Here is a 17,392-nt window from a genome sequence, read left to right as displayed (position 1 = left end):
CTCATCTTTTTAAGTGGGAGAACTTGCACAATTGGTGGCTGACTAAATACTTTTTTGCCCCACTGTACATATTCAATCGCTCCCTATCCTAGTCTGTTGTCCCCACATGCTTCAAGATACCATTGTTCCTGTAGACAAGAAGTCAAAGATAACTGAAGTAAATGACTACTGCCCCATAGCACTCACTTCTCTCATCATGAAGTGCTTTGAGAGACTAGTCAAGGATCATATTACCTCCACCTTACCGGCCACCCTAGACCCACTTCAGTTTGCATACCGCCTCAACAGGTCCACAGACGACGCACCATTACACTGCCCTATCGCATCTGGACAAAAGGAATACCTATGTAAGAATGCTGTTCATTGACTACAGCTCAGCATTCAACACCATAGTACCCTCCAAGCTCATCATCAAGCTAGAGGCCCTGGGCCTCAACCCCGCCCTGTGCAATTGGGTCCTGGACTTTCTGAGGTGGTGAAGGTAGGAAACAACATCTCCACCCTGCTGATCCTCAACACTGGGGCACCACAAGGGTGCATGCTCAGCCCCCTCCTGTACACCCTGTTCACCCATGACTGCGTGGCCATGCACACCTCCAACTCAATCATCAAGTTTGCAGATGACACAACAGTGGTAGGCTTGATTATCAACAACAACCTCTCACTCAATGTCAACAAAACAAAGGAAACAGCAGAGGGAGCACCCACCTATCCACATCGAAGCGACATAAGTAGAGAAGGTGGTAAGTTAAGTTCCTCGGCGTACACATCACAGACAAACTGAAATGGTCCACCCAAACAGACAGTGTGGTGAAGAAGGCGCAGCAGCACCTCTTCAACCTCAGGGGGCTGAAGAAATTTGGCTTGACACCCAAAACCCTGACAAACTTTTACAGATAGACAATCGAGAGCATCCTGTCGGGCTTTATCACAGCCTGGTACGGCAACTGCACCGCCCTCAACCACACGGCTCTCTAGAGGGTGGTGCAGTCTGCACAACGCATCACCGGGGGCAAACTACCTGCCCTTCAGGACACCTACACAACCCGATGTCGCAGGAAGGCCAAAAAGATCATCAAGGACAACAACCACCCGAGCCACTGCCTGTTCGCCCCGCTATCACCCAGAAGGCGAGGTCAGTACAGGTGCATCAAAGCAGGGATCGAGAGACTGAAAAACAGCTTCTATCTCAAGGCCACCCCCCATAGGGGGTGTAAAAGTTTCTCTCAAAGCACTGAGTTAGTGATGACTGTTTAACAGTCATCACTAACTCAGTGCTTTGAGAGAAACTACCTCAGAGAGGCTTCTGCCTACATTGAGACCCAATCACTGGCCACTTTAGTAAATGGATCACTAGTCACTTTAAATAATGCCACTTTAATAATGTTTACAGATCTTACATTACTCATATCACATGTATATACTCTATTTTATACCATCTATTGCCCCTTTCCTATGCTGCTCGGCCATCGCTCATCCATATACTTATATGTACGTATTCTCATTCACCCCTTTAGATTTGTGTGTATAAGGTAGTTGTTGTGAATTTGTTAGATTACTTGTTAGATATTACTGCACTGTCGGAACTAGAAGCACAAGCATTTCACTACACGCACATTAACATCTGCTAACCATGTGTATGTGACCAATAAAATGTGATTTTGATTCGATTTGAAGAGAGCAGTGGTCCGCTGTAGCAGAGGTTTGGGAAAAAAATATCACAGGGATGAATGAATAAAAGAAGATGTGCTTTTGCATCGGGAGTTGAAATACTGCTTTTAAAGAGCACAGCAGAGGAATATCTACAGTCTGTTTTAGCAGTCTAAGCTAACTAACCAATGACCCGAAGCTCATATGGGCATGATCAACCTTAGCATACTGAGTAAGGCAGGACTCCTACAGGTGCAGGAGTGCTGTCAAAGTCAGACAGTGTGGAGAGAGCAGGACACAGAACCACGGCCGTCTCTGCTCTGGGCAGCCAGTCAGTCCATGTTGTTTGGACGGCCATGACAGAGACACCAGAGAGAGAGAGCCTCCAGCAGGACCTGAGCCCACTGCCAGCTGGGTTTGTTGTGCTACCAGCTGAGCGGCCTTCCAAAGGCCCTCTCCCTCTCTCACTAGTCACCACAGTCTCGGGTGAGCGTGCCCACCACGTGCTGCCCCTACAAAGGCAGCGGCGGCTTAACCATGCCGTTAAAGTCAATGGCTTCTTGGCAGCCGGCGCTGCCTTGCATGGGTTCCAAGCGGGCATGAGCTGCCGACACAAAGGGAGCTAATGGCTGCCCACTGCCCACCACCGCTCCATGCCCCCCCCCCCCCCCCCCCCCCCCCCCCCCACCCCCCCACCCCACCCCACACACCTCTGTTCTGGACCACAACACAACGGACGGCGGGATGGATGGAAAGAGGGATGTTGTTGCATTGTTATGCACAACGCGGATAGGATATGACCTCAAGGCGTGGAGGATGTCACTCCGATCAGCCAAACGTGACGTGACAAGGAACAGAGGAGTCGTGACCCTGACATAGAAATGGAGAGAGAGAGAAAGAGAGAGAGGTGGGGGGGGGGGGGGGGGGGGGGGGGGTGACTATAGGGAGGAAGGTTGGGAGGGGCCTAACTGAAGCCTGCTGCTACAGACCTCTCTGTTAGTAGAGAGAGAGATACCGGTGTGGCTCCACCACAAGCTACTGAATGAGGCCACTTCCATTTCTGAAAAAAGCCTCTCTACGCACATGTACACACACACACAACTCCCTCACCCGGCAGCTATCTCTCGGCCTCTTTAAGATCTACCCTAAATAATTATGTCTGCCAGCTTACTTAATTCTCTGCACTGCCTTGTAGTACTGAAAAAAATCAATGGTTCAAAGTGCTTTGAAAGATACTACAAACATAACCAAGCACTGTCAAAATGATTTAACATATGACAGTCTACTACAGATATACACTGAGTGGACAAAACATTAAGGACACATTCCTAATATTGAGTTGCACCCTCTTTGCCCTCAGAACAGCCTCAATTCGTCGGGACATGGACTCTACAAGGTGTCGAAAGCGCTCCACAGTTGTCACGTTGGCTGGATGTCCTTTGAATGGTGGACCATTCTCGATACACATGGGAAACTCAGCAGTGTTGCAGTTCTTGACAGAAACCAGTGTGCCTGGCACCAACACTATACCCAGTTCAAAAACACTTCAATCTTTTATCTTGCCCATTTACGCACTGAATGGCACACTTACACAATCCATGTCTCAAGGCTTAAAAATCCTTTAACCTGTCTCCTCCCCTTCATCTACACTGATTAAAGTGGATTTAACAGGTGACATCAATAAGGGATCATAGCTTTCACCTGGAATAACCTGGTCATTCTATGTCATGGAAAAAGCACGTGTTCTTAATGTTTTGTACACTGTTTTGTAAAAATCCGTTACCCCGTTCCTTGTCCAACAGACTCTCTCTCTCTCTCTGTACACGGAATCTTTATCAGTCATCCATTAAAATGGGAAACAGGAGCCAACCTTTCTCCTGGGTAAGAACCTCCCCACAATTACAGAGGTCCAACGAACTGCCTCATGAAGCATTAGTGTGATATTGATATCGTACAGGCTTAAAAAAATGCTGCCACCACATTCATTAATGGAAGCATTTGTGCATGATGGGGGTAACATCAGGGGAGGGATCCAGATTGCCTGGTGACATCTCATTTAAAATGGTGCCTAGGAGCGCCACAGAGTAGTACGTCAACTTCGCTGTCAGACAGTGACAAGCCGTACATCATTATCTGAGTTTTATCTGTGTTTTACTAGCAGAGTCTGTCAGAAAACGTGGGATAATGGCAGAGCTATTTCATTTGGTCGCCATTTCATTTTCCGTCCCCAGACGTCTTCATCCGGGAATGAAGCGGCATAAATTGACTGACATGACGGGAAAGATACTACTACCACTGCTGCAGATGTACGCAGCGAGTTGGAGTTTGAAGTAGAGGTTGTAGCTGTAAAAACGTGTCCTGTGGAGCGCTGTGGCTATTTTAATATTTACCTGACTTTTCTTCTCATCAATCAGGGCAATGCATACTGACAACTGAACGGTGTTCCCAAACAGAGCACTACAAACCCTCAGTCTTTCACAAGGAGATGCGTGTTTTGGTCCAGGATCACCCTCTTTCACTTCCCCCAGCCAGCCTCTCTACTGTACGGTATGCCTGTGTTATAATAGCAGCTGAAGAGGGTGAGAGACACCCTCAGGCAAAATATACAGTTGGAGCAAGAATCCAAATAACCCTGAGTTCAAACACAGTCACATGAATGAATAAATCACAACATATACAGTCGTGGCCAAAAGTTTTGAGAATGACACAAATATTAATTTTCACAAAGTCTGCTGCCCCAGTGTCTTTAAATATTTTTGTCAGATGTTACTATGTAATACTGAAGTATAGTTACAAGCATTTTATACGTGTCAAAGGCTTTTATTGACAATTACATGAAGTTGATGCAAAGAGTCAACTTCTGGGCCACATCCTGATTGATGGCAGCCCATTCTTGCATAATCAATGCTTGGAATTTGTCAGAATTAATGGGTTTTTGTTTGTCCACCCGCCTCTTGAGGATTGACCACAAGTTCTCAATGAGATTATAATATCGATGTTTTGTTCCCCTAGCCACTTAGTTATCACGTTTGCCTTATGGCAAGGTGCTCCGTCATGCTTGAAAAGGCATTGTTCATCACCAAACTGTTCCTGGATGGTTGGGAGAAGTTGAACAATGATTCCAAGCACCACCCTCCTTTTGAAGCTTACAGTCTGTTATTCGAACTCAATCAGCATGACAGAGTGATCTCCAGCCTTTTCCTCGTCAACACTCACACCTGTGTTAATTAGAGAATCACTGACATGATGTCATCTGGTCCTTTTGTGGCAGGACTGAAATACAGTCGAAATGTCTTTGCATGGCAAAGAGGGACTTTGCAATTAATTGCAATTTATCTGGTCACTTTTCATAACATTCTGGAGTATATGCAAATTGCCATCATACAAACTGAGGCAGCAGACTTTGTGAAAATGTATATTTGTGTCATTCTCAAAACTTTTGGCCATGACTGTAAAGATGGAACATAGAAGCCACAGACTCACAGGGGATATACTGAACATACATCTACTGTGTAACCCTATGGCCGGGTCTGTAACCCAATGACCTGGTCTGTAACCCTATGACCTGGCCTGTAACCCTATGACCTGGCCTGTAACCCTATGACCTGGTCTGTAACCCAATGACCTGGCCTGTAACCCTATGACCTGGCCTGTAACCCTATGAACTGGTCTGTAACCCTATGACCTGGCCTGTAACCCTATGACCTAGCCTGTAACCCTATGACCGGGTCTGTAACCCTATGACCTGGCCTGTAACCCTATGACCGGGTCTGTAACCCTATGACCGGGTCTGTAACCCTATGAACTGGTCTGTAACCCTATGAACTGGTCTGTAACCCTATGACCGGGCCTGTAACCCTATGACCTGGCCTGTAACCCTATGAACTGGTCTGTAACCCTATGACCTGGCCTGTAACCATATGACCTAGCCTGTAACCCTATGACCGGGTCTGTAACCCTATGACCTGGCCTGTAACCCTATGACCGGGTCTGTAACCCTATGACCGGGTCTGTAACCCTATGACCGGTCTGCAACCCTATGACCTGGCCTGTAACCCTATGACCTAGCCTGTAACCCTATGACCGGGTCTGTAACCCTATGACCTGGCCTGTAACCCTATGACCGGGTCTGTAACCCTATGACCGGGTCTGTAACCCTATGACCGGGTCTGTAACCCTATGACCGGTCTGTAACCCTATGACTTGGCCTGTAACCCTATGACCTGGCCTGTAACCCTATGACCTGGCCTGTAACCCTATGACCTGGCCTGTAACCCTATGAACTGGTCTGTAACCCTATGACCTGGCCTGTAACCCTATGACCTAGCCTGTAACCCTATGACCGGGTCTGTAACCCTATGACCTGGCCTGTAACCCTATGACTGGGTCTGTAACCCTATGACCGGGTTTGTAACCCTATGACCGGGTCTGTAACCCTATGAACTGGTCTGTAACCCTATGACCTGGTCTGTAACCCTATGACCTGGTCTGTAACCCTATGAACTGGTCTGTAACCCTATGAACTGGTCTGTAACCCTATGAACTGGTCTGTAACCCTATGACCTGGCCTGTAACCCTATGACCTGGCCTGTAACCCTATGACCTGGTTTGTAACCCTATGAACTGGTCTGTAACCCTATGACCTGGCCTGTAACCCTATGACCTGGCCTGTAACTCTATGAACTGGTCTGTAACCCTATGAACTGGTCTGTAACCCTATGAACTGGTCTTTAACCCTATGACCTGGCCTGTAACCCTATGAACTGGTCTGTAACCCTATGACCTGGTCTGTAACCCTATGAACTGGTCTGTAACCCTATGAACTGGTCTGTAACCCTATGACCTGGTCTGTAACCCTATGAACTGGTCTGTAACCCTATGACCTGGCCTGTAACCCTATGACCTGGCCTGTAACTCTATGACCTGGTCTGTAACCCTATGACCTGGTCTGTAACCCTATGAACTGGTCTGTAACCCTATGAACTGGTCTGTAACCCTATGAACTGGTCTGTAACCCTATGACCTGGCCTGTAACCCTATGACCTGGCCTGTAACCCTATGACCTGGTCTGTAACCCTATGAACTGGTCTGTAACCCTATGACCTGGCCTGTAACCCTATGACCTGGCCTGTAACTCTATGAACTGGTCTGTAACCCTATGAACTGGTCTGTAACCCTATGAACTGGTCTTTAACCCTATGACCTGGCCTGTAACCCTATGAACTGGTCTGTAACCCTATGACCTGGTCTGTAACCCTATGAACTGGTCTGTAACCCTATGAACTGGTCTTTAACCCTATGACCTGGCCTGTAACCCTATGAACTGGTCTGTAACCCTATGAACTGGTCTGTAACCCTATGACCTGGCCTGTAACCCTATGAACTGGTCTGTAACCCTATGACCTGGCCTGTAACTCTATGAACTGGTCTGTAACCCTATGAACTGGTCTGTAACCCTATGAACTGGTCTTTAACCCTATGACCTGGCCTGTAACCCTATGAACTGGTCTGTAACCCTATGACCTGGTCTGTAACCCTATGAACTGGTCTGTAACCCTATGACCTGGCCTGTAACCCTATGACCTGGTCTGTAACCCTATGAACTGGTCTGTAACCCTATGAACTGGCCTGTAACCCTATGACCGGGCCTGTAACCCTATGACCTGGCCTGTAACTCTATGAACTGGTCTGTAACCCTATGAACTGGTCTGTAACCCTATGAACTGGTCTTTAACCCTATGACCTGGTCTGTAACCCTATGAACTGGCCTGTAACCCTATGACCTGGCCTGTAACCCTATGACCTGGCCTGTAACTCTATGAACTGGTCTGTAACCCTATGAACTGGTCTGTAACCCTATGAACTGGTCTTTAACCCTATGACCTGGCCTGTAACCCTATGAACTGGTCTGTAACCCTATGACCTGGTCTGTAACCCTATGAACTGGTCTGTAACCCTATGACCTGGCCTGTAACCCTATGACCTGGCCTGTAACCCTATGAACTTGTCTGTAACCCTATGAACTGGTCTGTAACCCTATGACCAGGTCACCTATAAAGGTTAATGGTTCATATCTAGGTTATATCAATTCTAAGAAAATACATTTAAAATGTTCTAGAGGTAAAACCAGATTATTATGGTATTATAAGACCCGACAACCCCTTTTAAGTTAGTGTTTGCCTGCTGATCAAATCACAGCCAATACAGTCTGTGTGCTTTGTTTGTCTCTAAAACCATGTGGATTTACAGTCGGTATCGGCCAGCACCTCCTGTGAACAAAGTCCTCTTTTCTTCCAGTGAAACCTCAAGAGAAGCAGGGGGAACTTGTGACTACAATTACTGACACACTTTCTGCCAGCGAGATAATCTCTACTTTAATAGGAATTATTAGGCAAGCCCTTATTTGCCCATGTCGCTGGCAAACGAACAACCAATGAACACACTAGACCCAAAATGTCAGCGCAATTCCATTCCCTTTCACTGCTCCTCACTGCATTCCAAGTGTTGTTTTTATTGCCATGGGACGACTATGGGATGAATGCATTTACATTACAGTTCTTTAGCAGATGCTCTTATCCAGAGGGACTTACAGGAGCAATTAGGGTTAAGTGTCTTGCTCAAGGGCACAGACAGATTTTTCACCTAGTCGGCTCGGGGATTCGAACCAGCGGCCTTTCAGTTACTGGCCCAACGCTCTTAGCAGCTTGGCTACCTGCCGCCCTTGAAACTAATATTGTGTAGCAGCTCACTTTCAATGACATGACTATTGCAAGAGATATCATTTGTACTGCTCTAAATACGTTGGTAACCAGTAGCATGTGGGTTTGTGGCATGCTTTGCGCCGTTCCTAAGAACCGCCCTTAGCCGTGGTATATTGGCCATGTACCGCACCCCCTCAGTCTTTATTGGTGAAATATAGAAATTGGACCATACTGTATGGTATGTGCAATGAATATTCAACCCTTCTCATCTCTGAAGTGGAAGGAATAACCTTGATGGACCACCCAACTCCTAGTTGTAACCTAGCTGTATCACATGGTCCAGAACATAGTGCTCAACACACATGGAAGGAATTGACTCCTATGCTGTACAATACCTGTGGCAGAGCGGAGCTAAGAAAATGTGCACAGTTGTGTTCTATCAATTTCTATGCGTTTTACCTCAGAATAGAATTGGACCATACAGTATGGATAGTGTACACACAACCACTGTCATCTCCAATAGCCATGAAGGACCTTCATGTTACTGTATGCTTAACATACATTAACAAGGAAGAGACTTCTGGGTGTAACGGTATGTTACCTGTGGCAGGGCGGAGCTGAGCTGGCGCTGCAGTGAGTCCCGGTCGTAGATAACGTCCTCCAGGTGCTGCTGGGACATCCCCAGGCTCTCCTGGGTCTCCCTCAGCGTGTCCAACAGGCGGTCTCTCTCATCCAGCATGTTGACCATCAGCTGCTCAAAGTGGGAGTCTGGGTCCGAGGCACTGCTCTGGGAGCCCCGCTGGCTCAGCGCCGTGTCCTCGCTGATGGTGGGCATCACCTCGCACATCATCTCACCCTGGGTGGGGGGAAGGGGTCAAAGGTTAGCCAGGTCAGAGGGTGATGCTCAGTGGTTGTTCTATGTGAGGTAGGGCTAGGGAGTTTTATTGTGATGTTGTTCCAGGAAAACATCTTGGATCTTACAACAGTCTAATGATCAAGTCATAAACCTGTACATAAAACTGATGTTTTAAGTGATGATTAGGTGATTCATTCTGTGTTTCAGTCATAAAAAATACAAAGATCTCGACCAGAAATAGAGATGATGTAGTCCTACACTTTCAGAGCTGCAGCACTGTGAGCCTCAATCTCATCTAGAGGCAGCATGAACCCTGTGTTTCCTGTGTTTACAAAGCCTTGATTGGTGTCACCTTCCCTCAGACTCAAAGACACCAGAGACATGACGCGAGGGATGACAGAGGACAGGGTCTCCACTGTAGGGGGCCAGACGGCTTAGAGACCTCTGGGCCTCAGTGACCTCCTGCTTAGGGCAGGGAGATTCTCTTGGCAAGAACGTGTGTGTGTATGAGAGAGAGAGAGAGAGAGAGAGAGAGAGAGAGAGAGAGGACAGACAGACAGACAGACAGGGAGCATGGCTCCACATCTCTCCAGTGTTTCAAGGCTGTGTCAACGTCTTGGGAGGCTAGCCATTCGTTCTGCCCTAGTTTTAACACTCATACTATTTTATGGGCCAGCTTGTGTCTGGTTGTATAATGCAGCAGATCTATACTATTGTGAATATCTGAAGCTATAGCATTCCTAGGAGGTTTTGGCTGATCTTTGCCTTCCACCTCCACCAGTCTGTACCTTGCCAGCTGTGTCCACAACTTCACAGAAGCAGATGTTGACCTATGACAACACAGCTCTTTAACCATCCCCATTACTCACCACATTAATGCACACATGAAACAACCCTACATACAGTATCTTAAACCCGCATTCACACTGTCCTCTTGTCCAACATTCCATCACTTCAGCAGAGATGTGAACCACAGACACTACAAATGTGATGTCACAGAGACACAGACCGATAGACAGACCTATGGTCAGTCCCCTCGCCATCGATGGGTAGCCTATATAATGGCAAGTCTGTCTCCCAGCAGCCTCTCCTAGCAGGAGTCTGGGGTCTCAGCGCAGGCCCCGGCACACAGCCAGCCTCCCACTGCCTCCCATTCAGACACCATCCGTTACCATTTAAACCTGAGAGACCAGACTAGACTAGAGAGCTGGTGTCTGTGATGATCATGCAGTCCAGCTGTATAGTAAAACCCTACTGTTCCAAACACAGGTTGTGTATAGCGGAGGACCTAACTACAGATGCTCATAGGGTTCATGTCTTTAAACAGGAAGAGAAGAAACAATTGAGTGTCGCACACTGTTATCACACAATAATAACTCGTAATTTAATGACACCAATTAGACTTGATTACAGCTCATTCAACTTATTGTCTCAGCAACACAGAAACAGGTGATCGGTCTCCATCTCAACCTCAAAGAAAACACAAAAATTCCACCAATGGATTTTCCCATTTCTACAACTATGTTAAAGTAGATTTCGGTTGGCTACTTGGACAAACTATTTTCTCCCATAACGCCAGGATACCACTGTATGTTGTCGCTACGCAGCGGCACGCCTATATAAGCTGTGAATTCTACCAAGTACAGTGGCAGGCGGGCGGGAGGGGGGGCAGGGGGGCAGGGAGAGGTTTGAGTTAGTGTGTGTTGGCTTAATGATCCCCATGGCTTCTTAAACTAACATAGAACACACATTGAACATTGTTTAGTGTCTCTGACAGTGTTTGTAGTGGACTGCTTCTTATTGCCATGCACCGTGGTGTGAACGTGATGCAGTGGTTTAAGATACACCCAGGACAGAACTAACAGCTTTCATGTCACTGTCTAAGGGGTATATTCACATGAAACAGACAGAAATGTGTGTACTGCTGTGTGTAGCATAGTGATACTCTCACAGAGGCCTACAACCTAGTCTGACCATATCTGTATATTACACTATCATGGGCCAGATATGAGGCTGTTATCAACATGTCGTCAATAAAAAACAACTCTATAGCCAATTCAATCCTTTATTTTGACCTTTATGTCAGAATAACCACACGCAATAACGAGACAAACCAGAACAAATGGACGTGGAGTCTATAAATGCAGTACAGAAAACGAGGCAGGTTAAGTCGATAGAAAGTATATAAAAAAAAATAAGCCCAGCGCGACCGCTTCAGCGCCCATTTCTAACTACCCCATAAAACCACTAAGACGCAAGGACAAGGATGAAATGGAATGATATCAAATCAGAGAGAGGGGATGAGACGCTCAATAGAACACATTCTGCAGCACAGAGGCGGTGGGGAGGTGGGAGGAACGTGCACTGGCAGGATCAATGGGTCTTGCTCCCTGTGCCATATGCCAATTAATGAATTATTCAGAGGGATTGGAGGGCTGGGTTACCTTCCCAATCAGTGCAGAGCCCCCCCCCCCCCCCTATGTCTTCCAACCCCCACCACTACCGATTCCATCTAACCCCACTGCATCCCTCTAGAGTGGTGTATGGGGGGCAGACTGACACCTTCTGTGGTGCATCCACTGAGAATGATAGAGGCCTCAAGTGAACAAAAGTCAGTTTAAGCGTGGGCAGCGCCATTGAGGGCTTCCACCATTTTAAAGAGGTCAAAGTAGCCAACTGGGTGTGGATTCCTATGGGTTGTAGCCTCTTTGGCGCTGCCCATGCTGTCACAGACGCTATAATGCCTCCAGATATAAAGAGGAGTCCTCTATCTATCTCTATGGGTGCCTCACACCCAATACAGTCAAAGCCTTCCTGAACCCTTGTGGTGACAACTGTAGGATTCTACATTCTCTTTATGAAGGTGTAAGATTGGAACCGCCATTGGGAGTATCACTGTACTGTATATGAATTGCCATCATGCATCTTTGAGGAATTATCTTAGATATTTCATTGAATATTTACTGACTATGGAGGTCAGAAAGCACATAGAAAATCTTCACAAATGAAAAGTCATGAGAAATATTACAGCAGGTGGCTAAACATCCACATTGGAACTGGGACCGAGGCACTTACAAATGTTCGACCCAATGGTCCTGCACTAACCACTCCACAAATCAGCAAGTTCCCTCTAACTTCCTGAATGGCCTGACTTTAATCGAATTAATGGGGACAATTCAATGTGTAGATGTTAGATAAGGAGCTCCACAACAGCAACACAAGGGCCTGGTTCAGAATGATACAGCCAAGCGTGGCTATTCAGCACTGTTCTCAACACCCAGGAACATGGGAAGATGTGTAGAGAGGGATGAAAGAAATCAACTGAAGCCTATACATCAGGGTAAAATCCCATCAGAGACACACTGTGGCCTTATTATCAGTAATATTAGAATGCTCTAATTTGAACGATTTGGTTCTGACACTCATCAGAAATGACATGCAGGTAGGTCTTATTAACAGGTTATGACATATCAAATTTTTTTTTTTAAATATGTCAATAATTTGACTGTGTCAGTAATTTCCTGTGTACCAAACAGTCCTCTGTACCTACGTTATAGAGGGCATGCTAAAATAAAAACACATGTTGATGAGTCACATTCAACTAGACACCTAGTAAACTGAAACACATTTCTACGGTGTGAAATATTAGCTGAGTCAAGATCAATTGTTTCCATTCTTCACCATGTGAATGACAAGGAGGTGGAGAGCTGTTGTGTGAGGAACAACGCCAAGACTTACATCAGCACAACATGCACTCCACCAGGGGTTCCCATTTTGATGTGACTGTATTTTGATATCAAAGCATTTGTAGAAGAAGAAGTCATGTACTGTAATCCAATGTTTACTTTTTTAACTGAGGTGATGACAGTCTATTACAAATCAGTCTGGCAGTACTTTTCACAGTATTTCAATCTGAAGGAAGTCTGGTTTGAAGTGACTGAAATGCATCAGAAAGGCTGTTGTGTATTTGATGAGCTTGTACCTTTCCTCTGTATAGTATATTTTATGTATTTTATGTGGCATTGTGTACAAATGTTCCCTCCAATTGTTTAGGCCACTGAGCAAATTTGAGGTATTCTGAAACTCCAACGTTATGAGAATTTTGTGCAACTTTCAGCGCTTACAGTGAACACTGATGCTGTATCCATACCGTTTTAGACAGTAGCCAAAAGGCTATTGTGGCTATTTGAGCATAATGTAGGTCTACCAACAAAACTAATGGAGCAAATCCAGTTACATTTTCACATGGAAATAGCTTTTGATTTCTATGATATAGCCTACAGAAGCCTATATGTGGTGTTCAATGCAGGCCTACATTGCATGGGACTTTAAAAAAACGTTTTTACATTAAGAAGGTCTTGAAATTAATTAAAATGTGCTTTACTTAGTCTGTAACACCATGGGCCTGTAAATTGCATTGTGTTGTATGATGCAAGAAACCACTTTACAAAATAAAATGTATTATATTTACCATACAGATAATTAGATAATATAGGCTTCCCCTCTGCCTATTGGCTTATTTACATATTCAAGCCCGTGTCAAAATACAACACTGCCCCTTTATTTCGTTTTTGATTTCATCTTTATTTAACTAGGCAAGTCAGTTAAGAACACATTCTTATTGCCAACGACAGCCTACCCGGCCAAATGGGGCCAATTGTGCGCTGCCCTATGGGACTCCCAATCACAGCCAGTTGTGATACAGCCTGGAATCGAACCAGGATCTGTAGTGATGCCTCTAGCACTGAGATGCAGTAAATTAAGTAATAAGGCCCGAGGAGGTGTGGTATATGGCCAATATACCACAGCTAAGGGCTGTTCTTATGTACGACGCGACACAGAGTGCCTGGACACAGTCCTAAGCTGTGGTATATTGCCAATATATCACAAACACCCGAGGTGCCTTATTACTATTATAAAACTGGCTACCAATGTAATTAGAGCAGTAATACTAAATGTTTTGTCATACCCGTGCTATACGGTATGATATACCAGGGCTGTCAGCCAGTCAGCATTCAGGGCTTGAACCACGCAGTTTATAATGTTGATTCGACCACAGAAAAAACTTTGATGTATATGGGGCAAACTCAGTGAAGTTCAATCTCTTGTGTCTCTCCACGGTCAGGCATTTCTTCTGCGCAGCAGTCCTGGAGGAAGTGTGCGCAGCTTAGAGGGTACATTGGTGCTGACTAAAGGCAAATCTACTTTTAAATAATGTCCATGTTTGATTTCTTGGCATGTGCCTAGGCCTAATGTGCAGCAGTGGAATGCTTTGGTGATCTTAAGTGTATCGGAAAAACTATTAACTCACACTCACTCATTCTCACTTTGGCACCTGTAGCACTTGGACAGGTGGAAACAGATGACACAGCAGTTTGGTGAATGAGGGAGAAGATAGAGAATTCCCATTCATATGACAGCCTATACCCGCAAATACACTTCAGACAACAATGCTGTTGGCTGCCAAAAAGACAGCTATTCAACCCCTTCCAATGCAATCACTGCAACAGAACCCTAGTCTCTTGAGAAGCAGGTTCACAGAATATTAGCATGGTTGATGATGGAAGATCCCTCACATTTAAACAATACTCAATCCACTGCAAGTCTAGGACCTCTCCGTATGTTTAATGAGTCAGAAATTCACAAGGCAAGGAGTGCCTGGTTTCCTGACATGAAATCAATTTCATCTGACCATGCCACTGAGCTCACTACATTGTGGGTGTAATATAACCCAACGTAGACACAAATGTAGGGCAAAGGACCTGTGAGTGGCTGATTCATTGAGTAAAGCCTCACGTCTCCCCCCCGCCCCACTGACTCTCACAACTAGTGAATGGGCTGCCGACTGGGATGGGGATGAGAAGGGGGGTTGAGTGTAGAGTTTCACCCAGCACGCTGTCATTAAGGAGCAGGAGAGAATGGGCAGAGGAGGGTTTACATGTGTATGTATGTGTGTGTGTGTGTATGTAAACCAGCGTTGCATGAGCACGGCCTCACCTATACCCCAACCCCCTACAGCAAGGTCATGCAAACAATCAATCGATGGAGATGAATAAGAACACAGATAGAACTGGGCCAAAAAGACAATGAAGGCCAGATCTGATTTGCAGCCGGTCGCCTGGGTCAGTCTGACATTGTTTCAATGGCAAAGCTGGGCATTTTATGCTACCTTTACTTTGGCGTCTGGCAATTATGCAAATTGGGCCATAAATTAAATGAAATTATAATTTTATAGACATAAAGGCCGCTCTTTCTCTCTGCCTGTTACTACCGGTCGCCCTCTGCATGATCCCATGTAGCAATAAGCGCTGTTCTCTCACCAGACATATTAAGCACAGTGTATTTGCATGAAGGAGGTACATCAGAGGGAAATCAACTCAGTTGTATACTCATTAAGGTGACATGATTATCTTACTATAATCACTGGTCTACGTTAGACGTGCACATGGATCCAGCAGGACGGGCACCCAAATGAGCATCAGACAACATGAGCAGAGCATATGTAATAATGGTATGGCTTGTACATGTGGTTTCACCTGTCATTTTTTTCTACATTGACATCGCAGTGACAAAGAGCATGACGATAGAATTGGCATAATTGAATGAGATGTTAATGTGTTATAATTACTGAGTCAAGGGCATATATGTGTTTTAATTAGGTATTCATCCATCTATTAATGTGTGTGTGTGTGTGTGTGTGTGTGTGTGTGTGTGTGTGTGTGTGTGTGTGTGTGTGTGTGTGTGTGTGTGTGTGTGTGTGTGTGTGTGTGTGTGTGTGTGTGTGTGTGTGTGTGTGTGTGTGTGTGTGTGTGTGTGTGTGGCAGAAGGAGCCTGAATGCTCAATCTTCACTCATTCCTCAGATGTGAATAGTATTCACTGCTAATATAGAGGAGGGGCACATATTCTACTCATGACAGCCCAGTGTTCTATTCCTCAGAAACACATGACAGCCCAGTGTTCTATTCCTCAGAAACACATGACAGCCCAGTGTTCTATTCCTCAGAAACACATGACAGCCCAGTGTTCTATTCCTCAGAAACACATGACAGCCCAGTGTTCTATTCCTCAGAAACACATGACAGCCCAGTGTTCTATTCCTCAGAAACACATGACAGCCCAGTGTTCTATTCCTCAGAAACACATGACATGCGCGGAATAGTGAGCTAATCTCATCTTTGCACAGTAACATTGTTTTCCATGCTCTTTAATGATAATTGTGGAGAATCCTTGGCCATTTCTAAGTGCATTACATCATGCATGCTTCTCCATCCCGCCCCCTTTAACTATCTCTTTCGCTACACTCTGACAGTGTCCGGATTTTCTGTAGCTCTCCACTATACTATAGGCATTGGTTACATACTAACGCAAAATGTAGGCTATGGGCACGTCCGTTTATATTTAGTAGGCTACTCCAACATCTTTCACATCATTAACGAAGTTGAGGGTGAGAGGTTGCCTATTTCTAAATCACCTTGGGCGCGCTCTCTGTGCAAAACAGCAGGTCGTGGGGTGCAATCATTATCTCGACAGACAATTGGTAAAACAATCAATGACATTCTATTCGCCCACAACCGTTTCCATACTTACGTTTTTTTCCTTTAGGCGAACGTTACTGTATGTAGGCTCCTTCAATGGATCAATGACAACTGCGGTCTCCGCGAGCTAACGAAATCGCACAGCTGGGACCATTAGCGGCCAATCCAGTCCTAGGATGAAGCTCCAATGGCAAAACGCAGCGACAAGAAAGCTCCGATGAAATGTGCGGAGGCATAAACCGCTGGCATTTTCAAAAACTTGAAATTGCCCTGTTCCGTGGTGACATTTGGTTCTCCAGATATACCCATTGGTAATAATATGGCATGTTACAAATTCCTGATGCGAGAAGAAGAGTTGGTAAAGACCATTGTTTCAGCTGGCGGAGGGGAGGTGTGCTGTATCTTAAAGTTGCAGTTGTTCAATTCTCTGCTCACCAGAATATGTTCACGATACATAGAATGTGTGTATCAATTATATATTTTTTCTTGGATGAAAAATACAAGTTGTATTTAAAAGTAGAATAGCCTAATGCGTAATGGCCACCCTAATGCTATGCATTCTGATGCTAAATTACATTTGGAAGTGTCAGGAATTTGCAACATGACTGTATGATATGGAATCCATATTGTGTTAACATTGCATATATAA

General features: G+C 45.5%; 1 protein-coding gene across 5 annotated transcripts in view; it reads right to left on the bottom strand.

The window, feature by feature from the left end:
• Positions 1-17,087, bottom strand: part of ppfia2 (PTPRF interacting protein alpha 2) — a 224,663-nt gene extending 207,576 nt beyond the window's left edge. For 4 of the 5 annotated variants that reach the window (XM_031831593.1, XM_031831597.1, XM_031831594.1 and 1 more), the window contains exons 1-2: positions 16,796-17,061; positions 8,953-9,207 (exon numbers count right to left, since the gene is read on the bottom strand). In XM_031831593.1, the coding sequence (XP_031687453.1) occupies positions 8,953-9,201 (249 nt within the window). In that variant the 5' untranslated portion in view covers positions 9,202-9,207; positions 16,796-17,061. Of the gene's footprint in view, positions 1-8,952; positions 9,208-16,795 lie in introns of all 5 variants that reach the window. The other variant, XM_031831595.1, reaches the window with a different exon arrangement.
• Positions 17,088-17,392: the final 305 nt, after the last annotated feature.

This window comes from Oncorhynchus kisutch, linkage group LG9 (assembly GCF_002021735.2).
Source record: "Oncorhynchus kisutch isolate 150728-3 linkage group LG9, Okis_V2, whole genome shotgun sequence".
Taxonomy (NCBI): domain Eukaryota; kingdom Metazoa; phylum Chordata; class Actinopteri; order Salmoniformes; family Salmonidae; genus Oncorhynchus; species Oncorhynchus kisutch.
This window is presented reverse-complemented; position numbering and strand designations above follow the sequence as displayed.